This window comes from Ahaetulla prasina, chromosome 2, assembly GCF_028640845.1.
Source record: "Ahaetulla prasina isolate Xishuangbanna chromosome 2, ASM2864084v1, whole genome shotgun sequence".
In the NCBI taxonomy this organism is placed as follows: domain Eukaryota; kingdom Metazoa; phylum Chordata; class Lepidosauria; order Squamata; family Colubridae; genus Ahaetulla; species Ahaetulla prasina.
In genome coordinates this window covers 83,475,813-83,492,473 of record NC_080540.1, presented here as the reverse complement: position 1 = coordinate 83,492,473, position 16,661 = coordinate 83,475,813, and the positions used below count along the sequence as shown (strand labels likewise).

Here is a 16,661-nt window from a genome sequence, read left to right as displayed (position 1 = left end):
CTACAAGGTTCACCATTTGCAATGTGGACTCAACTAGGTTCCTTCAGTTAGCCAGGAAGGATAAGTGCGACTTGATTGGAGAAGTGTTTAATGTCTTTTTGTGGGTGGGTAAAATACTGCCTTCCTTGATAGATGCCTGATGTACCTTCTCTTGAAGAAAGATTATCTTGATCTTGTCATGTTCTATCAACTTTTTTTTATAGAGAAGGTTGTACAGAAGGTTCTGGTTTTGATCTATTTTATTTGAGGGTGTGGAAATATATTTTTGGGGTATTGTGATGGTTTTATCATTGATGGTTTTATTTTGTAAATTATCCAAAATCCATATAAGTGGGTTGGGAAAATATTTTGTAAATAAATAAAATAAATAGTTGGAGAAAGAACAATCTATTTTAATATACAGTAAATCTGGTATTTTGTTGGGTGATGCCAGATTCCTTATTTTTCCTTAATTAAATTATTATTTAAGAAATCAAAATCTGATAAGGCAGAGAGTCTGTTAGGCACAATGAGAGTTGTCTGATGGTGTATTGTCCCTATATGTGCTATGTTGTTTACCTTTATCTTGAAGTCTTGAAATGTGGCCAAGGGAGATTACCTTAGATCACAACAGCCTATTGCCCATCTAGTCCAGTAGCATCTTTCCCAAAGAGCAGCAATTCTCTGGGATTTCACACCAAGGAGGTTCTTTCTGATCATTTTACCAATTGAGGATGTCAAGTTCAGTATAGATTCAGCATACTTAACTTCTATAGAAGAAAACCTGAGAAGCTATAGAAAAAGATACAGTAAGAACCATCGTGGAGATAAGCAGGGAAAAAAAATCGGCAATATTTCAAAGAGAAGAAGGTCCAAGTAACTTTTAAACAAAGCTGCATTGTTAGCCAAGAGAAGATGGAAAGTGGAAGTGAAGCTACTGAACAATGCCAAGCAAAGACAAATTCAATGTCCACAAATAGAAAAAGTAATGAGAAAATGAAAATGAAGCATGTTTTTTTTAAATTTGAATTTATATCCCGCCCTTCTCCGAAGACTCAGGGCGGCTTACAATGTGTTAAGCAATAACACATTTTGGAGATCAAAGAATTGAGAAATTCTTTGAAATCAAAGAATCAACATTGAGCGCTAACGTAGGAAACCCAAAGAGTAATCATGGACAAAATTGAATATAGTGAATAAGGTTGAAGAAAAATGGAAGGAAGATCTAGTTCTTTACAAACACAATTACAGCAGTATTTGCAGAAAGGGGATATATTCATGAGCCAATTCTACAGAAAGTGAGGTGTGAGAAATGATGGACAAGTTGTCCTACAGAAAAGTACTGAGCAGATGAACTTCCTATGATTGAAGGCTTCAAGAAAAGAGGATCTTAAAGAGCTAGCAGTTCTGCTAATGTAGCTTAAAGTTAGGAAAAAGATTGATGTGCATTTTAGCCAAAGAAAGGAGAAGCAAAAGAACGTGCAATTTGCTGGGCATTGCCCTAAAGCTTTATTTAAAATCTTACAAAGAAGAATAAAGCCACACATTGGAGAAAGTAATGTCAAATAAACAGGCAACTTTTAGAAGAGGCAAAGGGACAGATAGGAGATAGATATCAGAGAAACGTAACATAGATAATGGGGACAGCAAGATAATCTAAGAATAAACTTTATCTTTGCTTTACAGATTCTGGCAAGGCTTTAGACCTGTAAGATCATGCCAGAATGAGAAATATAGGAAGATTAATGGATGTGTCAAGCTATCTGATTAAATGTTAGAAGAAGCTTTACACTGAACAAGAACTACTGTTAAGAATTAAGTTTGGAGAACTAGCAGGGCCATTGGGCTAGGTGGCTGACATAATGCAAGAAAATCTCCCTTGCCTGAATTTCAAGATATGTATATAGGAAAAGATAAAGGCAAAAATCCTATTTTCCCTATCTGCATAGAGCAGGGCTGTCAAACCTACGGCCCGGATGCGTCACACACGCTGGCCACGCCCCCACCCAGATTAGCAAAGGGGAAAAAAGATACATCGCGTGGCACTACCATGACGACACGAGTTTGACACCCCTGGTATACAGTGAATTTGAGAACCAGATCTGAAAGACAAACTGGGACCCTAGTGCAAGACTGAAAGATTTCCAATTTGACATATACAGACTACACAACTTTATTCCACAGATGTAAAGAAGCTGCAGACAAGTGATGGGAGCTGGTGGTGGAGAGAAAAAATGACTACTGAAGTCTGCTTGGCAAGTTGCGGAAAGTAGGAGGAAAAGAGAATGGATGAAGTGGATCAATAGGGATCAAAGACATTTCAGAATAGATTATGAGAGAACTATGGGCTATTATTGGAAATAGATTGAGATGGTAGGCACTTGCTTATATAATCAGCAGAAACTAAGCTGTGCCTGGAAGTTCTATTTCTGGAGGTACAGGAGGAAAATTCATCTAGACAGCATACTAAAAAGCTGAGATGTCACCCTGCCAGCAAAAGTGCATATAGTCAAGGCTATGGTTTTCCCAGTTGCAATGTATGGCTGTGAAAGTTGGACCATAAGGAAGGATGAGTGCCAAAGAATTGAGGCGTTTGAACTATGGTGCTGGAGAAGACTCCTGCGAGTCCCTTGGCTTGCAAGGCGATCAAACTGGACAGTCCTAGAGGAGAACAAACCTTACTTCTCTTTAGAAGGCCAGATCCTGAAGATGAAACTCAAATACTTTGGCCACCTAATGAGGAAGGAAGGACTCACTGGAGAAGAGCCTAATGCTGGGAACAATTGAGGGCAAAAGAAGAAGGGGATGGCAGAGAATGAGGTGGCTGGATGTAGTCAGTGAAGCAGTCAGTGTGAGCTTAAATGGACTCTGGGGGATGGCAGAGGACAGGAAGGCCTGGAGGAATGTTGTCCATGGGGTCGCGATGCGTCGGACATGACTTTGCGACTAATAACAGGAGGAAAATTGTGGGTTTTATTTTCTTGGCCTGCATTATATCATCATTTAAGAATTAGTTTAATATTTTACCGTTGCTGAAGGAAAAAGATGGCTATAGAATCTTAATGATGGAATCAACTTTCCAAGTCTTCATCCCAACACCAACTCCATTGATAGAGTTCTTGCCAACTCTTGAAAAGCACAGAGTCTTTTTACACAAGAATTGCAGCCTTTGGAAGGTAGTGTGTTACTTGAAAACAGCTATTGGAAAGAAACAGGTGGATGGAAAAGGAAACTCCTGTAAGATTTCCCAATAGGGTGGGATACCTCTGACTACCATAATCAAATCAACAATGGGATCCAGGAGGAAATCTGATCTCTTAAATGGATTACTAGAAGGCAGTGTCCATTGGTCAAACTCTGCATTTTACATCACGCTACTCATTTCCCAGTTTCAGGAGAGTCTCTATTAATCCTTGTTTGTGATATCAGTTAATATTGGGCCTTTTTCTATAGCTGAGAGAGTCAATGGATTAGACCTAGATGGTGAAAGATTTTAGAATAGAATAGAATAGAATAGAATTTTATTGGCCAAGTGTGATTGGACACACAAGGAATTTGTCTTGGTGCATATGCTCTCAGTGTACATAAAAGAAAAGATACGTTCATCAAGGTACAACATTTACAACACAATTGATGATCAATATATCAATATAAATCATAAGGATTGCCAGCAACAAGTTATAGTCATACAGTCATAAGTGGAAAGAGATTGGTGATGGGAACTATGAAACGATTAATAGTAGTGCAGATTCAGTAAATAGTCTGACAGTGTTGATGGAATTATTTGTTTAGCAGAGTGATGGCCTTCGGGAAAAAACTGTTCTTGTGTCTAGTTGTTCTGGTGTGCAGTGCTCTATAGCGTCGTTTTGAGGGTAGGAGTTGAAACAGTTTATGTCCAGGATGCGAGGGATCTGCAAATATTTTCACGGCCCTCTTCTTGATTCGTGCAGTATACAGGTCCTCAATGGAAGGCAGGTTGGTAGCAATTATTTTTTCTGCAGTTCTAATTATCCTCTGAAGTCTGTGTTTTTCTTGTTGGGTTGCAGAACCGAACCAGACAGTTATAGAGGTGCAAATGACAGACTCAATAATTCCTCTGTAGAATTGGATCAGCAGCTCCTTGGGCAGTTTGAGCTTACTGAGTTGGCAGAAAGAACATTCTTTGTTGTCCTTTTTAATGATGTTTTGATGTTAGCTGTCCATTTGAGATCTTGCGATATGATAGAACCCAGAAATTTGAAGGTTTCTACTGTTGATACTGTGTTGTCAAGTATTGTGAGAGGTGGAAGTATGGAAGGGTTTCTCCTAAAGTCTACCACCATTTCTACGGTTTTGAGTGTGTTCAGTTCCAGATTGTTTTGGTTGCACCACAAGGCTAGTCGTTCGACCTCTCATCTATATGCGGATTCGTCATTGTCTCGAATGAGACCAATCACTGTTGTGTCATCTGCGAACTTCAGTAGCTTAACAGATGGATCATTGGAGATGCAGTCATTGGTATACAGAGAGAAGTGGGGAGAGCACACAGCTTTGGGGGGCCCCTGTGCTAATTGTACAGGTATTTGATGTGATCTTGCTTAGCTTCACCTGCTGCTTCCTGTTTGTTAGGAAGCTTGTGATCCACTTACAAGTCTGTTCCGGTACCTGTAGCTGGTTTAGCTTAGTTAGAAGAATGTCTGGAATGATGGTATTGAATGCTGAACTAAAGTCTACAAAAAGGACCCTTGCATAGGTCTTTGGAGACTCAAGATGTTGTAGGATGTAGTGCAGAGCCATATTAACAGCATCATCTGTTGATCTATTTGCTCAGTATGCAAATTGCAAGGGGTCTAACAGCGGATCTGTGATGGTTTTCAGGTAGGAAAGCACTAGCCTTTCAAAGGTTTTCATGACTACAGATGTTAAACAACTGGTCTGTAGTCATTCAGTTCCTTGATGGTGGGCTTCTTTGGCACTGGGATGATGGTAGAGCGTTTGAAGCAAGAAGGAACATAACACATCTCTAGTGGTTTATTGAAAATATGGGTGAAGATGGGGGCCAATTGGTCAGCACAGACTTTTAAGCAAGAAGGAGTTATCTTGTCTTAGATTCCAAGCCAGATTTTGAGAAGATTTGCTTGCTGATTTTTATTACTGCTTCCTTTAAAACGTTGTACAATCTACATTTTGCTTGTTTGATCCTGCCATTTCTTCAAGTAGAGTATATAACCATTGCTCAATTTTGTACAGTACTAATTATCTTATTATTATAGAAATGGATGATTCTGGAAGCAGAAATATGGTCATTTTCAGTTCCGTTTTCTCGTTAATCCCACCAACCTTCCCACACCTCTTTCCCCTATTTGTATCATGATCTACCTTATAATTGTCAGAAATTAGATCCTAGCAGATCCCTTGACATATTTTACCCTTTAATTTCCTGAACTCAACGTGCATGTCGTATTTTTATTTATTTATTTATTTATTATTTTAATTTATATACCGCCCTTCTCCCGAAGGACTCAGGGCGGTTTACAGCCTAGTAAAAACAAAGATCACAAAAATTAAAAAACATTATTAAAAAACTAATTCAATTAGGCCAAGGAAGACTAAAACTCGAGTAAAACCCCTATTAAAACTAAATTAAGACTAAAGTATTTACTGCTGAATTATATTTTCTGAATGCATTTGTCTCCAGAGACTAAGCTATATCAGGGATAGGCCAAACAATTTAGTCAGCCTACTGTCTACTATGGTAGCTGCCATTTCTGCTGCAAATTAGAACTATGCCACACTTAGCCATTGGCCCAGAAGTATGATCGACCCAGCAGAACTAATTAGGATTGGGAGTTCCATAGTGAATTGTCAAATCACGGTACTGTGCTTTTAGTAAATTATGTTTTGTGTATATATTATTTTTTTAAAACAGGTTGATAAAGCATCGGTCCTCTGCTGCCTCCCCCTCCCCACCCCAGTAAAACGATGATTGTTCAAAGCCACTTCACTCTCATTTTGATAAGAAGCTATAACATGATGGCTTCCTCTAACAAGAAAGCCTCCAGAATGCCCTGAAACTCAGAGAAAATATTTTGGAGAATTCTGGAGATTCCAAAGGAGTGAGTTCAGAAGACAGGAAGCTAATGGGTAACAAAGGCATTTTATGAGTTCCTGCCCTACAGTCCTTATTCTACTATAGACTGAGTATCTATACAGTTACCTTTAATTAAGCACATTCAGTGCAATACTGGGAGGCATCAAAACAAATCATGCTCCATCCATTGCTGCCGTTTAGGTTTTTGATTGTCTACTCTGTCCCTGCTGTTTTGTGTCATTCTCCCAGTCCATAACACTCAGACTTCCACTAACATGCTATTTTTTTTCCTTTCACAGTTTTGAAAAGTCACCCCCAAAGTTATTCTGCCTTCCTGTACTTCTAAATGTGCATCTACCTCCTTTCTGTGCAGAACTGGTGCTGTTCTGGCCAAATAATCTTTTTTCTGTGTGCTTATATTTGCTAAACTGCTTAGGATTGCAATTTTTAGCCACAATTCCTCAACTATAAAATGGGAAATATATTGACTTCCTTCTCAGGGTTGAGAAGATAAACAATTACAATACACATTGTATGGAAAACCATCAGATTGTAATTAGATACAATACTGAGAAGTTATATTGATTCCTTTTAAATTAATTCTGCTTAGGACAGCTGAATAAAAATGCTGCAAACTGTAAAGCATCGTTATTAAAGTTGTAGATACCTCTGGAGTTTTATAATAGTGAGGCAGCTCTAATATTTAAAACTAGGAAAATTAGAATAAATTTAATCGCTTCAGGTATTTTTTTTATACATTCATCTTGCTAGTTGCCTCTCAATTTTCTTCTTAATCTCATAATGCTTTCCAAGTCCTAGTGACTTCTCTAATGCCTCAGGGCATCTCACAACAAACAGATTTCTTCCTAAAGTTGTTTGGCCAGCAACCTGGAGGCATATTTAAAATAATCTGTGAGCACCTTCACAAAATGGCTTGCATTGTGAGAGTATCCATCCTCCAGAAGGAAAACTAGTGAAGCTAAGATTAAAGTAGTTGGTCCATAAATCAAAGCTGAGTTCAAAAATAAAACTACTCTTTTAAACTCATAATTCTCTTAAGTGGGAAAAAAAAACATTCTCCGTTGGACTTCAAATGACTGACCTTGCCCGGTTTTCACATAAGTGATAAGTTATCAAAAGAATGAATCATTTAGGAGTACATACGTAAAGTATCAGGCATTCACTGTGTGTCCTTTGAGGACACAGAAAACTGTATAACAGGGACAAAAGAATCTAGATAAGCCATACTATTTTCTACTGAATATGTTAATTTCATAAAAAAGCACAATAAATTGCAGATAACTCCAATTGTAATTTGAAATGGGAAAGCCAATACAGAAGTTCGTTTTCTTCACACCATAAAACAAGAAGTCAAAACACACAAGGGTAGCATTATTTTGTCCTACTTGTCTATGTTTGCAGTCAAGAATGAATATCGGCTGTGCCCCACCCCCCCTTTTTTTTTGAAACATTAAGAAACTGAAGTGGTTTCTTAATCACTCAAGATTCAACTGGATCAGGCAGTCCAGTTTAGGTGTGTTTTTCTGCAATGAAACAATGGGCAAGTGGACATCTGCCATTTATCTGAACAAGTCATGAGAATGCCTAACCTGGCAGAACAAATGTAACATGCCATTAAGGCAGGATGATAGGACAGGAAACTATCAAGAAGAACTATGTGAGAACATTCCCATCTTCCTAGAATGGTCCAATCATGATGACAGTTTACTGGAAGGCAAGTCTGTTGGTAGCATGTTCCTCTCAGGTCTATTGCGTTTATTTATTAAGAAAATTTCTCTATGAAGAAAAACAATCAAATGTAAAAAAAAAATTCAAATGTTTATTAGGACATACAGTTATTATGTCTGTCAGTCTACACACAAGTTTGCTACTAAAAATAAAGTGTCTACGATTCACAAAACAAAAACCAAAAAAGATCCACACTTTTTGAGTGCCAAGCCTAATGTATAAATAAGTGACTCGTTCCTTTTCATATCAAAATTCACATTAAAAAATTGCCAGCTCCCATCCCACCCCCACTTCTACCTAAAAAGCCATGATGAATGTAAAAATTTAAATACACACACAATCTTGTCAAGGGAGAAAGGGAAGGGAGAAATAGGCGAAGATCCTATTAAGAGCCTTAGGATTGGCATTTGCGGCATTTGATCATACAATTTATGTACTCATTCCCAAAGGTGCAAATATTGCCAGTAGATTAATACTGCTTTACTTCAGCTGCAAGAAATTATATAAGTGTATATACATATATATGTGTGTGTATGTGTGTGTGTGTGTATGTATGTATGTATGTATGTATGTATGTATATGTGTGTGTGTGTATAACTGAACAGCACTGAGAAGGCTTCAATCCGCAGTCTAAAACTCCTCACGTCACTCTCCTGAACTCACTGGTGGAGTTGAGAGAGAGGTCACTGGAGTTTTAATTTACTTCATACTGCCTGTACTGTCCAAAATGTCTTTTTTAATGAAAAAAAGACTAAACATTTAAGTGTTGAATACTCCAGCATAAAAAAAAATCAAGATTGCTATAGATTACATGAATGTAAATGCCCTATCTGACATGCCCAAAGCATTACCCCCCACATACTGGAGCACTGCTCTAGCCCAACACAGTCCTCCATATTGGCATTGGTTGAACTCCAGGCCTCTACATGATTTTGGTCAGTATTCTTAACCAATCTCCATTCGCTGCAAAATGATGAGGCCAAGGAGACATACATACTACTTTTGTCCTTCTGTTTAATTTTCTCATTTCAATACGAGCAATACTGACTTTTGTTTCACTAGTCTCTCTGTCTCTGTGTCTGACTGTCTGTCTGTCTCTCTTCACCCTCTTCTTGTGTTCCTTCCCTTGAGATTCTCAGCCCCAAACATTCAACTCAGATTCCCAGATTCTGCCTTTTTGTAATACAGAGGCAGATTCTGAAAGCAGTTTCCAGTGGAACGCTCTGGCAGCCCCGTAAACCAAGCAGCTCACAGAAATCAGCATGGGATATTATAAATACATTTTGGCCAGCATTCTGAGAATTACACTTGCTCACAACAAGAAAAAGGAGAAGACTCCGTCTGCTGAGCCCTGGAATAGGTATTTTTGCACCAGTCTTTGCTAGTTCAATTCTGGATGCCTCCTCTTAGATCTTGTGTTATCACCTCTTCCTGTTCTTCAGCCAATCCTTCCGAGGCAGTTGTTACCTGACTGGCTTCACTGGAAGATGCATTGTCCAAAGTGTTGTAATCTTCCTTGACATCAACAGAGTCCTGCCCTATGACAGCTTGTCCATCGCCCACAGGCTCAACTCCATTCCCTTCCTGGTGTTGAATATTGGGGGCTCCAGTAGCTTCTTGCTGAACAGTATGTTGCTCTGCTCCAAGATTTACTTGTGGCACTGGCTCTGGTCCAAGCCCAGGGGGCTGAGTTGTGTTTTTAAGTTGGCAATGGCACAAGGGACAGGTTTCTTGCACATACAGCCATTTCTTAAGGCAGCCCGCATGAAAAAAATGACCGCAGGGTGTGATGATAGCTGATTTCATGTCCTGAAAGGAAGAGGCACCATTATGACATTAGTAATTAACCACAAATACATTTCCCATGTCTAATATTCCCATTTCCCATGTCTAATATTTATCATTACATCTAGCCTCTGTTGACATTTTTATTTGTCATTATTTACACATAGCCTGACTTCGTCATTTGGTGCAATCTGTATATATTGGATTTTAACTCCCGTTATTTTCAGTCACCAATGGGAATTGAAATTCAGTAAATTTGGAGGGCACCATGCTGAGACTGATTATTTTATATTCTCTGCCTGAGTAAAATGTAATATCAAAAAACATGAAGCTTAACATTCCGTTCTGGGTAGGCAAAAGGTCAATGTACTAACAGTTGCAGTCTACATTGGTAAAGTTATCAAGATGCTGCAATTCTATGCAGAAAGGGCACAAAATGAAATTGTAGGTATATCTTATTTGGCTTCTTAAATTTACATCCAGTCAAAAGCAAAACATGGTTCATCCTACTTCTAGATCCCTTCACAGATAAAGATGGAATGAAGAATCTTATATTGGGTCCAATCTGTGCTCCATCAAGCTGATTTCAGTTCTCCACAAACTGATTCTATTACTCAAAAGTAGGGTCTATAGTTACACGTGCCTTGCTGGGTGTTCCAGAATTTTTCTACATGCATCGTGAGGAGAACCACTACTGTCATCTAGAGCTAGAGGAAAGAGAGAGATCACTACTGTAATGTGCTGAACTTCTGAGGCCATTTCAAGAATCTTCAGAATGCAAAACACTGTAAGATCATCCTTATTTATCCTTCAACTGCACATCAAATTGTTGCTTTGGGTTGCATCTGCAACCAAAACCTGAAGTGCTGCTGTTGCAGAAGTGCAGTATGAATCTTCCTCCAAAAGGAAGATTTGTGAGATCTTTGTGATCTCACAAAGCTGCAGGAATAATCATGACCCAGATTTTAAACTTTTTATTTAGCCAGGTTCTATGGTCTGTTGCCTAAAATTCTTTGGAAACACCATGAAGCCTGGATTCCCAAACACTCAAACACAACTATTGCTATCCACTTGTGACTTGGATTTGTTTTCTTTAGAATTCCAGTTAGAAAATACCAACACATTTTGCTTCTGAAGAACCAGAATGCTGGTATTCAAAACCAATCCAAAGCTATAAAGAGTTTTCTAAAAGGAAAAAACTAAGTGATAACCAGAACGTGTGAGGAATTTAAAGCATGCTACAGAAGTGCTACCTCTGTGCTTATTTTAGTTCCATTGCACAGATTGCTTAAATGGCACAATCTAATGGAGATAATTGGCCTTTTAATTTCTGGTCAACTTGGTCTCTCAAGAGGGCAGGAATAGGCCTGATTGGATGGATTCTGCGACTGTTATTGCCAAGAGAGGTAGCAATTAATAAGATTATATAGCAAATATATAAACAAACAAATAACCCATCATAAATGACAGACTTCAATTATAGGAGGCTATGGAAAAAAGGTGATGCTGGGACCCATCTATCAACATCTAATTTCTAGGTAAGTATCCTATAACTCGTTTCAATTGCCAGTATCTAAGTGAAGTTACTATTTTTTAAATATCATATATTATATTGTTAGATTTACACCCCACTTTTGCCTTCCTCTTTTCCTGGGAGCTTAAGATAAATATTGCATTAGCTCCTCCTATTTCTCCCTCTATTACCACTCTGCTTGAGCTGAGAGAAAGAGTGATGGATTCAAAATCAGTGTGGTGGTGTTTCCAAAGAAAATTTCAGCCCATTACACAACAGTAGTCTTTAAATCAATACGGTTACTCAGCTGCCATGGTGGAGCAGTGGTTAAGAGTGCAATGCTGCAGGTACTTCTGCTGTCTGCCTGCAATTTGGCAGTTCAAAATTCACCAGGGTCAAGGTTGACTCAGCCTTCCATCCTTCCGACGTGGGTAAAACGAGGAGCCAAAATTGTTGGGTACTCTATAAACCACTTAGAGAGGGCTGTAAAGCACTGTAAAGCGCTATATAAGTCTAAGTGCTGTTGCTATTGCTACTTCTCTGTAAAATGAAAGATGTGGACACCACCTCAGCAGCAGGCTTTTCTTTATTTTTTTATGCCAAGAGGTGACAAGGCTGGCTCAGTTAGCACTTTATGGGGCAGCTGAGCTGTAGTTTGCAAGCAATGCACTTCTCTGCTCCTTAAACTTTGCAGGTAACAAGGTGATGGTTGTGTGGCATATGGAAATGTAGGGTCCCTATGCATATAATTGTCCACCTTTTCCTTTCCTTTCCTGGTTCAGCAGCTGGAGAAGCTGATCCTACATTCTGGCACGCAACCTGCTTCTGCCTGTCACACAGCTCTGTCCCTTCCCATTTCTGTCAGCAGACAATTTCCCAGCTCGGCTCATTTAGAATTTAATCAAACCTGAAGCTTCAGCCTTTTTATAAAATACCACAAGGAGGAGCCAGAACTGCTGAAGTTCGGCTTAATCACTGCATTTACCTGATAGCAGATGGCACAGATATCGTTATGCTGTTCCAACTGGTCTTTGGTGGCAGTGGGCAGCGATTTGATCTTATTGACAGCATCTCTGCGGAGAAGAAAGCTTTTCCATCCCAACTGAGCCCGAAGCCACACATTATAGTACGAATGAATAAAAATGATCATCGAGCCCATCACAGTCCATTCTCCAAAGATAGTCTCTGATACGCCATAGGCCACAACACAAAGAGCCACGAGAAACTCCAGCAGCCGATAGGTGCCATTCACGTAGTAAATAACATCATCCATGTTTTCTACCGGCTCTTTTCTGAACTCTTCCACCATAAATAAGACATAAATGAAAAGAGTCCCCAGGACCTGAAGGAGGAAAGAAACAGAGCTTTTGATTAAAGCAGGCAAGTCACAAGGTTGCAGCTTTTCAGCATTAGCCTATATAGTTTTTATAAATTACTAATGTTATAAATCAGCTGCTGTTATTGCCAAATGCTAAATGAAATCTTGCTTAAGAAAGTTCAAATCTGGGGCTTGCAAGTATGCTTGTGAAAAAAAGAGTGAGAGAAAGATTGTGTGCAGGGGGTTGAGAGCTGCTCTACCCCTGCATAAAACAGACTTCTGATCACATGCTCAACACATGCTCTGATCACACGCCTGAGATAGCGAGGGGGGGGCTGTAAGTTTAATAAACAAACAAATATTGCAGTTGAAATGCAAATGCTTCCATGTTTCGACACCCACATTTTAGACAGTGTTTATATCTCCTTGGCAATGGATATTTTATATACTGATATAAATTTATTATGACATAGTTTAGCAATCTCTACAAAATAAGCCAATGTGTTGTGTTTGGCCAGGAACAGAAAGGGCTGTAAGCAAGAAGGTGCAACATTTATTAGCTCAAAAGCTGTAACAGGGTTTGTCTAGAATAGGAGTGTCAAACTCAAGGCCCAGGGGCTGGATCTGGCCCGTGAGGTGCTTAGATAGGCCTGCCCTAGAAACAGCAAAGGACTGGCCCACAGTGCTTCTGCCAGTGAAAATGGAGCTCGGGAGGGCCATGTGTGGTCCTCCCAGGCTCCATTTGCAGCTGTGATGGCCTCCTGCCGCCCTCTGCCAGTGAAAAATGAAGCTCGGGGGTCGTCACAGCTGCAAATGGAGCCTGGGAGGACTGGCAGGAGGCCAGCGCAGTTGAAAATGGAGCTCTGGAACCTGTTTTCGCTCGCAGATCATTTGGGCCACCACAGACGCTCCCTATACAAGTGATGTCAAGCTGGCCACGGCCACCCCGGCCCCCAAAGTCAAACACAATCCTGATGCGGCCCTCAATGAAATCAAGTTTGACACCTCTGGTCTACAATGTCAAGGGCCATACTCCAAAAATGGGGAAGACTTGGGCACAAGCCAATGAGAACTCTTAAGGAGTTCTAAGGACAAAAAGGATGCCTTAAGAACCATAAAGCTTATGAGGCCCATTTTGCCCTTTCAAAATCCTCAAAGATCCCTCCAATATAAAAAAAAGTTTATTGGTCTTACTCATTCAAAAGGAAAAAGGAAAACTATTGTTGTAGATTTATATCATCCATCCATCCATCCATCCATCCATCCATCCATCATCCATCCATCCATCCATCCATCCATCCATCCATCCATCCATCCATCCATCCATCTATCTATCTATCTATCTATCTATCTATCTATCTATCTATCTATCTATCTATCTATCTATCTATCAGATAAGAGTAAAAAATAATCTATCTATCTATCTATCTATCTATCTATCTATCTATCTATCTATCTATCTATCTATCTATCTATCTATCTATCTATCAGATAAGAGTAAAAAATAATTGGATGCCACATTGTCAATATAGGCAATCGTTGGGCTGCATATTTTGCACATCTCCTTTAAGAGAAGAGCTGGAAAATGATCCTTTACTTATTGCCATTCTGCTTTTTCCAACAGCTTGCCCAATGCTGCGCCTGACTGGCTCTCTATTGATCACAGGAATAAAGAGGCCCTTACAACTTACCTGGAGAGAAGTGAGAATGCTGCTAGAAATGATGATCAACAGCCAAAAGTCCATGTGGAAAAACTGACAGATCATGTAGGCCATGTAAGCCGGGAAAACCAGCAAGAACAAACACAGACTCACGGCACGAAAATGCTTCCAAAGGCTCCTATAAAAAGAAATTTCCCTTTAGAGCTGCACAGACTTTAATACAATCACAGAAATGACTGGCTAGATTGCATGGGAGCCCGTGATATGGTTTTATTTATTTATATCCCGCCTTTATTTTATTTTATTTTACAAATAACTCAAGGTGGTGAACATATCCAATGCACCTTCTTCCACCTATTTCCCTGCAGTAACAACCTTGTGAGGTGGGTTGGGCTGAAACAGAGTGAATGGCTCGAAGTCACCCAGCTGGCTTTCATGACTAAGGTGGGACTTGAACTCATAGTGTCCCACTTTCAAACATGGTGCCTTTCTTCCTTTATCCTGAAAGTATGTAAGTAGCATTCAGCTGTGCCTCATAATTCCCTTTGGATACAGCTTAACAATTTGGTGACTCTATCTGGAGGAATCTGGAAGATACCTGAACCATGGGCCTTTGACAGAGAATATTATATTGCAACAAAAACATTCCTTTAGAAATGCATTTATGCTGACATGGTCCAATTGTCAGTTTATTTGCAGAGTACAATTTCTTACAACCCCGCTGTCTTAAATTAAATCGCCACTCAATGGAACTGAACAGAATTTTCTGAGGATATATGCCCATTCAACCCTCAATAATACTTCCTGATTTGGCTACTATTAGCTTTCTGCCCCAGAACGTCCAGATTTGTATTTGTCCCAGCTCATACAGATGAAAACAAATATATGTCTTCCACAAAACCTTTCAGATCTGCTCAACAGGCATGGCTTTAACATCATGGATAGTTTATTCCTGACCTCCCTTTTAACTGACAACAACCAAAACGTCCAATTTGCCTGATACGGATTTCTTGAAACATAATACTTGCATGCTATTTTGTAATCTTAAACTGCTCACATAACCAGCATTGCCTCAAATAGATTTGTTGGAATTTCTGACTCGGTCTTGATTTCTAAAAAAATATATATTAAAAACTAAAAACTAATGCTCAGCATCGTCAGCAGAGCAGGTAAAAGATGTGACAGGACAGCAAAAATAACAAAAGCCTGCCACCGAGACTACCCCAGGTTAAACTCTGTTTAACACAGTTCAGAGGCCATCCAGTTATTTCACTTGAATGATGTGTGGCATGCTTTGCCTTGGTTGAGCACAGAGAAGCATGGCTGACTAGCCTGACTGACTGCTTTTCTATTTTTCTATTAAAAAAAAAAAGTGAGGTTCTCACTTTTGGGGAGAGCAAAGTGCGGACAGCACATTATTGCTGTCTGTAGAAATGAATGTGGAAGGAACAGAAGACAAAACTGCTTTTACAAAACTTTGTGTAAACACACAGGACCGACATGCATATTCATGCTGTCTTTGCATATATCCTCTTCTATTGGAATGGTATTTTTTGGAATGCAAACTGCATTGGAATTCTAACTGCATTATCGTATTACACTTGGGATGGCCGAAGTTATACAATCATCTGGCTTCCTTCCACATGCGTGTGGATGAAGGAAATCAAGTCCCAAAGTAATAGAATAAGACAAATTGCCTCGAAGAGTAGGTGGTAGGGAATGCAAACACAGACCGCAAAATTAACACCAACAGCTTAGCTCCTTTTATCTACCCACGAGCTTCAACAAATGAAACGCCGAACATTTTGTGATACAATTTGAATGTGGTCAGCCTTCCATTTCATAGGATCAATCATTATTATGCAACGGCAGAATCACATTGTCATTGCTTCTTACTTCATGACCCAATTCAATTGATCTAAGCTAATTACATGCTTCTGCAAAGCTCATCTCTGTGTTATGAGGGCCTGAATACTGTACTATCAATCATTCATGGTAATTTCAAGATGTAAGATTCAGAGCTGAATATTTAAGTACATTAATCCACTATATTTCCCCCACTCCCCCCGATCTTCTTCCCACTATCTGTTTTGAAACCGGCTGATCAAAATTCCCATGGGACAGCATCAACATGCAGAATTAAGCCAGCTACTCTCCTGTAGCTCTGCTGTCCTCGTTTCCCTTTGCTAAAAAATTTAATGACAACATGGTGCAAGCAACAGATGCCGCTAACAGGTGACCTCCAGCATTATAGGCCCACTGGATAAAAATAAACCTCCTCTTTTATATACAGTCCTTTCTGGCTATGCTGGAGAGGAAAAGTGAAGTGGAGAGGAAACGTAAAAGAGGAAAAATAGCACTAACCCAATTTTAGAACCAATTTCTGATAAAAGCACAATTCTTTTACTCTATCCAGTCACTCGCCATCCTTCCCTGGATTTTATATGCATCCCATGTATTCTTCTTGCTACTGGATCAGTTTGTTCCACCTTCACTGTGGAGCCTGAGAATTCTTTCCGTACAACACACATAAGGCCAGAAGAGAGACTGCCCAACTTATCTGCACACCATTGTATCTCATCTCTG

At 39.5% G+C, this 16,661-nt stretch overlaps 1 protein-coding gene across 3 annotated transcripts in view; it reads right to left on the bottom strand.

The window, feature by feature from the left end:
- Window positions 1-7,871: 7,871 nt before the first annotated feature.
- RNF145 (ring finger protein 145) overlaps window positions 7,872-16,661 on the bottom strand; it is an 82,458-nt gene continuing 73,668 nt past the window's right edge. For all 3 annotated transcript variants that reach the window (XM_058166596.1, XM_058166597.1, XM_058166595.1), the window contains 3 exons: window positions 14,106-14,253; window positions 12,082-12,438; window positions 7,872-9,607 (listed from right to left, as the gene is read on the bottom strand). In XM_058166596.1, coding sequence (XP_058022579.1) covers window positions 9,185-9,607; window positions 12,082-12,438; window positions 14,106-14,253 — 928 coding nt within the window. In that variant the 3' untranslated portion in view covers window positions 7,872-9,184. The remainder of the gene's footprint in view (window positions 9,608-12,081; window positions 12,439-14,105; window positions 14,254-16,661) is intronic.